The sequence below is a fragment of the Oryctolagus cuniculus genome, chromosome 15 (assembly GCF_051225735.1).
Source record: "Oryctolagus cuniculus isolate XC-2025 breed Fujian yellow rabbit chromosome 15, ASM5122573v1, whole genome shotgun sequence".
In the NCBI taxonomy this organism is placed as follows: Eukaryota; Metazoa; Chordata; class Mammalia; order Lagomorpha; family Leporidae; genus Oryctolagus; species Oryctolagus cuniculus.
In genome coordinates, this window is record NC_142881.1 from 29803330 (window position 1) to 29815540 (window position 12211).

Sequence of the window (12211 nt, forward strand, 5' to 3'; positions counted from 1 at the left end):
TCCACTGCACTCTTGGGCCACAGCAGAGAGCTGGCCTGGAAGAGGGGCAACCGGGACAGAATCCGGCGCCCCAACCAGGCCTAGTCTACTGTTAACAAGGAGGATCTGAATTTTTATACATAACTTTTCTGCCTCACATTTTTTTTCTGGTACATTAAGCACAATTTTATGTGGAACTTTAGTGAATGTATTTTGACGGCATCCCAGGATATTTACAGTAAGTACTTGAAAAGAATATCTTGACTGTGGAAAACACTTGGTAAATATCTTTTGACATAAGGTGATAAAACAGGATTAGGCTGTGACTACTGCAAGCTCAGTGTGATCTTAAATCTTTGGTTTCAGAAGTTTGTGTACCATCTGCTGCTAGTTTTTCAGGACTCAGGAAAATTCAGTGTTATTTAATCTTGTAGTTCTAAATCTAGGCTTCCTGCTGAATGAAAATTTAATTATGAATACTTAAATCCCTCAGGTTCCCTTTTAGATGGTTTAAGGAAAGAATGTTCTCTTTTGAAGTGCAATGTGGCATTCTTCCTGTAGCCATGCTGATTTCCCTATTGTTTTCCCATATTTATTCCTTCTTGCCTTGTTTCATGCTCTCACCACTTCATTCACCATCTTTCCTTCTCCTGCCTTTTTTAGACTCTCTGCAGATTTCTAATCTATAACTCTTAAAATCTGTATTATAAATTTTGGCACTTGGCTTTATTTCCTTTAATAATGGTGTCTTCTTGTATTTTTCTCTAAGTTTGTGTGTTTGTTTTCTTTCTAGAAAGTTTCCAAACTTCTTGGAAGGAGTTACAACATTTATATTTCTGACCTTTCTACTTAGTGTAGAAGTTAAATTGAGCTGATTTCTCAGGAAACAATGTGTGATTAGAACCTGGCTCTGCCACCTGTTATTTGCATGACTTTGGTAAAGTCATTTAACTCTTTTAGACTTCAGTTATGCCTCTTACAAGGAAGAATTTTAATATTTTAATTGCGTGATCTCATGGTTTATAGTGATGTTAGCAGTGGCATCATCAGACCCTTGGAAATCAAGGCCCTTTTTCATTTTGTTCAAAGCCAGGTAAATCTGTCTCTGTTGTATTGAAACTTGTATGTTAAGTCATACTTATGTACAGAAATAAAAGTAGATATAACACTAACATTGAATAGCTTAATTGTATATGTAACAAATGCACTGTGTATGTGTGTATCTGTAATGTTTGTAGAAAAGGGATTAAAAGATTATTTTGACCCAAAACAATTTTGCAATCCATGAATATTTGGGGTCTTCTAAAAGTACATGGAAATTATGTGTTGTGAAAAAAACTATAGACTTTTAGAAATGCCCTTGTGTATACAGTAGTAACTATTACACTTTTAAAGATGTAGATGAAACTAGTAATGATTTTGGTGCAATCAATAAACTTTGCATCTCAAAAAAATAGATACTGGAGTCAATGTGACTAAATTAGAATGTTCATATGTGAAACAACATTTTAGGAAAGAATTATATTAATAAAAACCCTTACAAGAATGTGTTCTTTGGCTGGCGCCACGGCTCAATATAATCCTCCGCCTGCGGCGCCGGCACACCGGGTTCTAGTCCTGGTTGGGGCGCCGGATTCTGACCCGGTTGCCCCTCTTCCAGGCCAGCTCTCTGCTGTGGCCCGGGAGTGCTGTGGAGGATGGCCCAAGTGCTGGGGCCCTGCACCCCATGGGAGACCAGGAGAGGCACCTGGCTCCTGCCATCGGATCAGTGCAGTGCACCGGCTGCAGCGCGCCAGCCACAGCGGCCACTGGGAGGTGAACCAACAGCAAAAGGAAAACCTTGCTCTCGCTCTCGCTCACTGTCCACTGTGCCTATCAAAAAAAAAAGGATGTGTTCTTTGGGGCTGGCACTGTGACATAGCAGGTCAAGCTGCCGCCTCCAGTGCCGGCCTCCAATATGGGCTGCTTCACATCCAATTCACGTGGGAGACCTGGAAGAAGCTCCTCGCTCCTTTGGATAAGCCCATTGCTGCCTTTTGGGGAGTGAGCCAGCAGATGGAAGACTTTGCCTCTGCCTCTGCCTCTCTGTAACTCTGCCTTTCAAATAAATAAATACAATGTGTTTTTTGTTTTTTGTTTTTTGTTTTTTGTTTTTTTTTTTAAAGAAAGTGTTATGGGGCAAGCGCTGTGGTTCACTTGGTTGGTCCTCTGCCTGCAGCGCTGTCATCCCATGTGGGCGCTGGGTTCTGGTCCTGGTTGTTCCTCTTCCAGGCCAGCTCTCTGCTGTGGCCCGGGAGGGCGGTGGAGGATGGCCCAAGTGCTTGGGCCCTGCGCCCGCATGGGAGACCAGGGAGAAGCACCTGGCTCCTGGCTTTGGATCGGCATAGCTCCAGCCGTGGAGGCCAATTTGGGGGATGAACCAATGGAAGGAAGACCTTTCTCTCTGTCTCTCTCACTGTCTAACTCTATCTGTCAAGTAAAAATATAAATAAATAAAAAAGAAAGTGATATGAAATCAAGAAATAAGGGAACTCATTTTTAAGGATTTTTTGAATATTTCAGAAGACATAACCCTGTCTGAATAAACAGGTGGTTTAACAAACTTGGCGGTTGAAAGGAATATATATCAATGTGAAATCTCACAAAGTAAGAAGCAAGAATAAGAATAATGTTTAGAGAAATTATATGAAAACTTTCAGCCTTTAGAATATAAAGTGGGGGCCAGCTGTGGCAGAACAGGTGAAGCCACTGCCTGCAGCACCTCTATATTTATATGGCCGCAATGGTTGGAGCTGAGCCATCCGAAGCCAGGAACCAGAAGCTTTTTCTGGGTCTCCCACATTGGTGCAGGAGCCCAAGTACTTGGACCATCCTCTGCTGCTTTCCCAGGCACATTAACAGGGGAGCTGGATGGGAAGTAAACCAACCGGGACTTGAACCGGCATCCATACAGGTTGCTGGCCCTGCAGGCCTGGGCTTTAACCTACTGCTCCACAGTGCTAGCCCCAGATTTATTTGTTTTAAAGGCAGAGTGACAGACAAGAAGGCAAGACAGAGAAAGGGATTCACTTCCCAAATGGCCATGGCTGGACCAGGCCAAAGCCTGGAGCCAGGAACAATGAGCCCAAGCACCTAAGCCATCATCCACTGCTTTTGCAGCTGCTTTAGCAGGGGGATGAATCAGAAGCTGGCTAGCCCGGATGCAAATTTGCATTCCTATGTAGAATGCCTTTTCAATGTGGCAAGCAGAGGCTTAACCCAGTGCTCCGCAATGCCTGTCCCCACCCTAATTTCTTAAGCCAAGAGCTGTTTTATTCTTTTTCTCTCCTGGAATTTTATGCATAACCTTGTGATCAAGTCCTTCCTCTATCATGTCTCCAGGATTTATAGCTTTCCATTTCCATATCCTTCACTAAATTAACCTAAATAAATCAATTATTTAGCTTTCCAGCTGGCTTTCTTGGCTTCAGATAAAATGGCTAATGAGGACTGCGTCACATATGAACAAAGGAATTAAGTAAAAAACATTTGTTTTTAAAGATTCATTTTGTAACTGTGTAAGAAGGACTAGGGAGAGCCCAGTGCCAGCCAACATTCAGGTCCTTCTTCTAATATCCATGTTCTCATCGCAGAATTTCACCTGTTTAAATTTACCTCTTCTGCCCCAGTCAAACCAGTCTTCTTGACACCTATACATGCAGTTTGTATTCAACTTTGTGTATTTGAATATGATTTTATTGAATTTTAGTTTCTGTGTCTCATCTGTTCTTACTTCTCTCCCTCTAGTCCTGATTTTTGAATATTTCACTATAGGGAGCTTTTTGAGCTGTTACTTGACTCTCTGTGACTTAACACTTAGTAAGCTGAGCTTATATGCTGTTGTTGTATACCTGTTGATGGGTTGCTTTGTAAGGATTTCATCTCCTCTGCTCTTCAGAGATTTGCTTTCTATTTGTTTTGCATTCTGTGAAGGAGTATGTTGCTATGTGCTTGATAAGGTGCAGTGTGTCCAGACTAGACTCATTAGATTGCCTGACATAACTGAGGCTTTAGAAGGTAATAAGTCATTCTAGATCTGCACAAAGATGTGGCATGGGCAGAGCAATCAAGTGCCAGATTGCTGGTTCAGTCGAAGGAAGCAGTACTGGTGGTGGCACTTTTATTAAAAGAGAAACTGAATGGAACACATGAGAGATCACTAGGTCCTGAGCTAAAATGTTGTCTATAGCTTTAGAGAAGAAAGGTTGCTGCTGAAGCCACGGGCAGCTTGTAATCCTAGAGTACTTGTATGCTTGTGATATTTGTGTCTTTAGTGCAAACCATAATATTAGCAGTGAAATCAAAATCCAGAGCACAAGTCCGAGCCATAGTGTTCTCATAGATTAGCCAAGAAGTGTGTAATTTCAATTCAGCTCCAGGTGAATAAGGGACTCTGGCAGAATTTTCCACTTACCAACAGATTGAACATTGAACCTTTCCCAGTGCATCTGGATTCAAACATTAGCTATGAAATGTTTTCTTTCTCAAATACTTCAATTCTAAGATACAAAAGGAAATGACTACTCTGATAGTTCAATTTTGGGGCCTGGAGCTGTCCTGTGCTTACTCCCAGCAGCTCTCCTGAGGTTTGCTTCTGGGACCACTAGTACTCTGACAAATTGTGTCTGAAGTATTGATGCTGTTTTTTTCCTCCCTAGACAACACTACAAACTGATGAAGTTAAAAATGTGCCTTGTGGAACGAGGTAAGTTTTCTCCTTGCTTAGTAATCTCCTGTTAGCTCAGATGGAGCTTCTGCTCAAGTGTGTTGATCACTGAACATCTTTCAAATAGGAATGAAAGTAACCCAGAGAAGTTTATGATCTGAGCATTGTTAGCAAAGACCCATCTCTAAAATACAAGCTTTCCGTCTTAGTAGCCATAAGGGTGTTACTGAAAAATGCATGAATTTTTAGAGCCTGATGATCTCGCTTCGTATACTTTATTGTTCAGAGAAATAGTAAAATTGAGCAGAAAGTACAGAGGTCTCATTTAACCCTTTGTCTTTACTGACTTTTCTAAGGTTAGTTTCCTCATTTGTAAAAATTGAGTAATGTAAGATCTGTCTTACAGAGTTACTTTTTTAAGGATTAGAATTAATGTATATGATGTGGTTAGCCCAGCACTTGGCCTAGAGCAGGTATTCAATGAAAGGTAGTTTAAAATTATGTCATCTCACGTTCTCCTGTATAGTAGTAAATGCCATCCGATGTTAGAGTTTCTGATTTGGTAGGTCTGGATGAGGCCTGAGAATTTGTGTTTCTTATATAAATTCCCAGCATTTTTGCTGTTGTTCTAAAGACCTCACTTTTAAGGTTGCTGACCTAGAGAAAGAAAGGCAAGCAAGGTCGAGGTTATTTCTAGAACATAATCACCATATTGAATTGTATCAAAATAATATGAAGTTTAAAGTATTTTTAAATGGCCTAAAATATTAATATTGCAATCCTATAAGAGTATTTGATAACTACAGAGGGACTGAAATGCTTTTTAAAAGGAAGCAGACCTGGTGTTTTGAGTTAATATATTTGATTATTAGTTTCTTCATAGGGCTATCTGTACCTCTCTTTTATGGATTCCTTTAATGGCTCACACTTTCTCCCTGTCTTTGTTTTTAGTGGTGGAGTCATGATCTATATTGACCGAATAGAAGTGGTTAATATGTTGGCTCCTTATGCAGGTATGTTAGTACTTATAGCTTATGGTATGTTACTTATAGCTATAACCAGATTCTTTCTAACTAGAAGATTCCCCGGAAAATAGAAAAGTACTTTTAAAGTTTATTTAGAGAATAATTACTAGAATATTTTCTATTTCTAGGAAACGGAGACAGAAATAGGTCACAAATTGTGGGCAACAGACTGCAACCATATGAATTACTCTTCTCCGAGCTTAGTGTTTCTAAGAGCCAGATTATTGATTATTGATTATTTCTGGAATGAGATAGTAGCATTTTATCCAGTCAGGATGAGAGATCATTTCCTTCTGTGCTAAAAATCTATAAATAATCTCTTCCTTGGGCCACAGTGATTTGTCAAAAGAATCTTTTCTAATTGGTATTTGCTGTAAGTTGCAAAGCAATCTGAAAGTCTTCAGTGAGAGGAAAGCATTTTCTTGGTAAAAGATGAAAGTCCACGGCCGGCACCGCGGCTCAATAGGCTAATCCTCCGCCTTGCAGTGCCGGCACACCAGGTTCTAGTCCCGGTTGGGGCGCCGGATTCTGTCCCGGTTGCCCCTCTTCCAGGCCAGCTGTCTGCTATGGCCCGGGAGTACAGTGGAGGATGGCCCAAGTGCTTGGGCCCTGCACCCGCATGGGAGACCAGGAAAAAGCACCTGGCTCCTGGCTTTGGATCAGCGCAATGCGCCGGCCGTGACGGCCATTGGAGGGTGAACCAACGGCAAAGGAAGACCTTTCTCTCTGTCTCTCTCTCTCTCACTGTTCACTCTGCCTGAAAAAAAAAAAAAAAAAAAAAAAGTCCACAGACCTAGAATGGGTACTATTTAAATCAAGAACTTAGATCACCGTGAATAAAACTGAAAATATTTCAGAGCAGAGAACATATATATTCTGGTCAAAGGGATTTTGATCATGTTTTTCAGAGATTAAGTATTTCCCTCATTTTTTTTTTTCACCTATTTTTGCTCATCACAAATGATTGGAATAGATGATTGGAAATAGAAGAAGGGAGGGAATTTATGGGTCTGTAAGCAGAGATAAATAGGAAACTCTGAAATCACCAATTCATTTGGAAAATGCCCAAAGAATGTCAGTGTCTGTTAATGGTCTATCATCAGTTGTGATCTGGAATCCGTTTGCATGTAGTATCTGGTATGGGAAGGCTGTGAAGCTAGTCGCTGGGTCTGAAGAAACAGAACGCAAGTTTTGTAGGTAGAGCATAGTTTCTGATATGACTTGGTATGTACCTTTTGAGACATTTCTGAGGTTCTTTTAGGAAATCTTAGTTTGCTAATATGTAAGATGAGATTTTTGGCAGGTATATTACATGCTAATGTATATAAATTGTCTGACCTAAAGCTTAGCCCAGTATTAGTTCCTTTCCCTTCTAACCTGGTGTCTTTTTATAGTCTTTAAAAACTGCCTTTTAAAAATACAGTCTTTTGGCCGGTGCCGTGGCTCAATAGGTTGATCCTCCGCCTTGCGGTGCCGGCACACTGGGTTCTAGTCCCAATCAGGGCGCCGGATTCTGTCCCGGTTGCCCCTCTTCCAGGCCAGCTCTCTGCTGTGGCCCAAGAGTGCAGTGGAGGATGGCCCAAGTGCTTGGGCCCTGCGCCCCATGGGAGACCAGGAGAAGTACCTGGCTCCTGCCATCGGATCAGCGCGGTGCGCCGGCCGCTGCACACCGGCCGCGGCGGCCACTGGAAGGTGAACCAACGGCAAAAGGAAGACCTTTCTCTCTGTCTCTCTCTCTCTTTCTGTCCACTCTGCCTGTCAAAAACAAACAAACAAACAAAAAAAAAAAAAAAAAAAAAAAAACCAGTCTTTTACAGCTGCTTCCTTCTTTTATCTCCACTGTTCCTTAATTAGTTCACTTCCTCTTTACTTCTTACCTAAGCTTTTACTTTACACTAATTGTCTTAGATTCTCCCTGTGTGCCTCTGAACTCTGTGCCTCTCAGTTCATCTTCACACAGACACCAAAATAAAAATTTTGTTTGCTCTTCTTAGTATGGAATTTGAGGTTTATCTATTAGTACTGCAAGCAAATGCAAGGATATCTGGAAAATTGAGCAGAAGAAACACATCAAAATTTTTGAGTTGTGTTTTATGTTTTCATAATGTGTATGAGGGATTTCAAAAACTTCATTGAAAGTTAGAATTATGAAATTCATAGTATGCATTTTCCATGAACTTTTTGAAGCCCTTTGGTTTATTACTTTAATATTTATCCTGAATCTGAGAAACCTGGGTGCTTTTGGGTGAAACAAACCTGGGTTGTACCTCTCCTTCAGTGTTTGATATCGTGAGGAACTACACTGCAGATTATGATAAGACCTTAATCTTCAATAAAATCCACCATGAGCTGAACCAGTTTTGCAGTGCCCACACACTTCAAGAAGTTTACATTGAATTGTTTGGTAAGTAATAGCCTATTGGATATCTTGTAAAACTCATTTATCAATGCTGTAGTAGTATACCTTATGCTATGATAATTTCTTTTGAGTTTATAATAAAGCAATTATATAACTTGGTAGAGATTAGAGTAACTTCATTTACTCACTGTGTTGTGTTATGTTAACTTAATGACATTAGCTTTATTACTACTTAGTAGATAATTTGAGGAAATTTAGTTTCTGGGCTCCCCAAATTCCCCCTTCTCCCCCTACACCAAGTAATTTCGTAGGAAGACTGACAAGACTCAGCATAAAGTTATATTCATGACTACAATTTATTACACCCAAAAGATGAAAAGTGAAATCAGCAAAAAGAAAAGGCATATAGGTAAAGTCTGAAGGAAACCAGACACAGGCTTCCAAGAGTCCTCTCACAGTGAAGTCAACACAGGTTGTATTGAATTCTCCTGGTAACAAGTTGTGACAACACATGGGAAATGTTGTCTACTGGGGAAGTTCATTAAAGACTCAGTCTTGGCCGGTGCCGCGGCTCAATAGGCTAATCCTCCACCTGCGGCGCCGGCACACCGGGTTCTAGTCCTGGTCGGGGCGCCGGATTCTGTCCCGGTTGCCCCTCTTCTTGTCCAGCTCTCTGCTGTGGCCCGGGAGTGCAGTGGAGGATGGCCCAAGTGCCTGGGCCCTGCACCCACATGAGAGACCAGGAGAGGCACCTGGCTCCTGCCATCGGATCAGCGCGGTGTGCTGGCCGCAGCTGCCATTGGAGGGTGAACCAACGGCAAAAGGAAGACCTTTCTCTCTGTCTCTCTCACTGTCCACTCTGCCTGTAAAAAAAAAAAAAAACAACTCAGTGTTGGGGCTGGCCCTGTGACATGGGGCCCGTGTTGTGACATAGCAGGTAAAGCCACTGCCTGCAGTGCCCGAATCTCATATGGGCACTGGTTCAAGTCCCAGATGCTCCACTTCCCATCCAACTCTCTGCTATGGCCTGGGAAAGCAGTAGAAGATGGCCCAAGTCCTTGGGCCCCTGCATCTGCATGGGAGGACCTGGAGGAAGCTCCTGGCTCCTGATTTGGATTGGCGCAGCTCCAGCCATTTTGGCCATCTGGCAAGTAAACCAGCAGATGAAAGACCTCTCCCTCTCTCTCTGTCTCTCTTTCCCTCTCTGTGTAACTCTGACTTTCAAATAAATAAATAAATCTTTAAAAAAAAACAAGACTCAGTGCTGTGAGTGTTGTTGAGGTCTGGTCACATAGGTGTACCCTCTGCCAACCGATACTAAAATTCCTATCTCCCAGGAGAAAAGCAGATGTTCAGGGTAAACCACATTGTTTATGTCAATGGTTTAGGGACCGTGAGCTTCTTGTATCAATTCAGGGGATGCCAGGGACCCTCCCCAAATCCAGGGTCCCAGCTACCCACTAAGGGCCAGTTAACAAATAGGCCTTTGTAAGTAAGGACTGCAGTCTCAGGTCTTCGCATGAACTCTGCTGCATCACGTGAAGAGATGACATTATTACTGTACATTCTGTGTGTGTTTCAGAGACTTTTCTATGAACTTTTTTCCTTTCTTTTAAAATCCAAAGGTAAATGTAAGATTGAGGTGTGTGAGAATGAAATTTAGTTGTTTGGAAATCTGAATTAACATTGACTTAAGAGAGAAATTTGCTTTTTTATGAGAATCAGATTGCGCATTAAGTAGTAGCCGTGAATTAATAAACAAGAGACCCAAATTCTCCATTTATGGGATAGATAGATTCTATACAGTAAGCTTTTTTATTAAGTCTAATATTAAACTTTTCTAATAAATAAAAAAGAACATTTGGCAAAAAAAAATTATCTAATAAATAACTTGTCCAAAGTTCAATAATAAGCTTATTGGATAAACAGACTAGTTACTTGTTGATGGAACAAAGACATAAGCCTCAGCCATTCTTGCTCATTGCCCAAAAGATGGATAAACATTGGAATTTATTCCTTGTCCTTGAATCTCACTTGGATTTCACATCTTACTGCCTTCATACTCCATCCCCACATTCTTTTCCAGATTCCCAAGGCCCCTGAAAGACCAGTTCCATGAATTCACCTCTGCCTGCTACCCCCACCCCCAACTCCATCCCTGTCCCTCCTAAGCTATAAAAGGGCCCATCCCCTGGGGCCAGGGCATTCTGCTACATGTTCTATCAGTGTGCACACCGGCAGCTGGTCACGTGACCCATCTCTGTGTATTTATTTTCTCTGAGTAAATTCGGTCTGGCTGTAGATTCATATACTGCCTCCTCTCTATTCTGCACCTCTTTTCCTGACACTTGTCATCTTCTTCCTTAATTTCTTTAATAGATCACCACACTTTTCTCCTACACAAAAGGAAAATACATATATGAAGCAGTTTAAGCTCTACTAAAAGATAATACTATTGAACTTTAGGACTAATACTTAGGTTATTGGATTGTGCCTTTGCTTTGGTTTTAATGTGTTGTGAGAAAAATTGAGTATCATGAGATCTTTTCTTCTTGGCTTTGAAAACAGATCAAATAGATGAAAACCTGAAACAAGCTCTACAGAAAGATTTAAACGTCATGGCCCCAGGTCTCACCATACAGGTAAGCACTCTTCCAAGGGAACTTGTCGGCAATTTTGAGGGCTTTGAGTTTAATCCTCCTATCATATTTAAAATATTGAAGTGCTATGGTAATTTGTAGAATACTTTTCTCAATTTGACTTTAGGTTTCCACAAAAATAAAATACTCTTGTAGCTTATTAATGGCACTTTCTTGTGAATACTTAGAGAAAATTGATAAACTGAGGCTCTTAGAAAAAATAGAATTCTTGTTTCTGCCTTTGTGATAAATTATTTAAATACTGTGATGGTTATAAATCAGTATAAGAGTAATCCTTGCCCTCAGTTGATGAAAAAAGACTTGAAATCTAAGAGTTGAACAGTAATTCTAGACAAAATAAATGTCACAAAGTTTCAGTTGCCAAATGAATTCACAGGGTGGTTATTGCTGTAAGAGACCATTTCTGTGTGGTCTGGGAAGGTTGTGACTGTGTTAAGATTTTAGGTAGGTATGGAAAAGTTCATTGAAAATTCTGTGAGAGGACTGAGAACTGGGTATTTCAGTGGGTGGGATGGCCTGAGTAGCAATTGGACTTAATAGTGAGTGTGGCAGTAGTATGTGGAGATAGAATAGTAAGAGATTACACCCTTTTCTGAATCATTGTGTTTTCAGATTTGGGGTTGAAATCCATTAATGGGTTGTGATTGAAATCCATTCATGGGTTGTAAAATCATTTTTAGTAGGTCATGACCAGCATTTTAAATAGAATGGAATAGAATAGGAAAAGAAATGGCATGTAGTAAGTTTAAGTAACTCGTGAAACTTTAAGTATATGGGGGTGGTATTTATATTGGTGTCAAAACAAACGTGTTTCTTACTGTCATCATGGGCAGTGCTTTTTGAAAGCCACTGCTGTGGATCTGGAGTGCCTGAAAAGTGGTAAGCCGACTTCTCTAGTGTCCCATTTCAGAGACTGCGGTAGATGAGTTGATTGTTGTGGTGAATATTGCTGCAGCTTCCTGGGGTGTCACATGTGTCTCAGTTCTTTGTGGTCAGTGGCACCGCTGTTGACCGTGTACATTCACTGTGTGTGATCATGCTTGCTTCTCATAAACCACCCTGGAATGATGGGTGAATTTTCTCCTGTGGCCTCATTCATGCTGTGCTGTTATCTAAAGAATGCCTGAGGGGAAACTGCCAAAGTTAAAGGGTCATTTGAAATGTCTGAAAGGAATCTTCTTAATGTCTAGTCACTTGTTACTGGAGTAGTTTTTTAATTTTGAAGGTAGTGAATGTGAATGTCAGAGATTCATAGATTTTTTACAGGTTCTTACTTGGAGATCTAACTCATTTTAATGGCTGTGTAGAATTCCTTGATATTCCCTGTCCTGATTTTTTGCTGTTAGTAAACAATAATGTAATGAATAATCATACATTTCCTTGTTTGTACAGATTTTCTCAAAATGGCCATACAAAGTTTATATTTTTACCTTCAGTATGTGCAAATACTTGTTTGCCCACACAACCTTATGAGCTTTGGGAC

The 12211-nt window shown here is 40.8% G+C and overlaps 1 protein-coding gene across 4 annotated transcripts in view; it reads left to right on the forward strand.

Annotated features, from left to right (window-relative positions):
* Positions 1-12211, forward strand: part of ERLIN1 (ER lipid raft associated 1) — a 40835-nt gene that overhangs the window by 3517 nt on the left and 25107 nt on the right. For all 4 annotated transcript variants that reach the window (XR_007911086.3, XR_519178.5, XM_002718646.6 and 1 more), the window contains exons 4-7: positions 4677-4723; positions 5636-5697; positions 7988-8113; positions 10637-10710. Coding sequence is in view for 2 of the 4 variants with exons in the window: in XM_002718646.6 (XP_002718692.1) it covers positions 4677-4723; positions 5636-5697; positions 7988-8113; positions 10637-10710 (309 nt within the window). In the remaining 2 variants the exon portion in view is untranslated. The remainder of the gene's footprint in view (positions 1-4676; positions 4724-5635; positions 5698-7987; positions 8114-10636; positions 10711-12211) is intronic.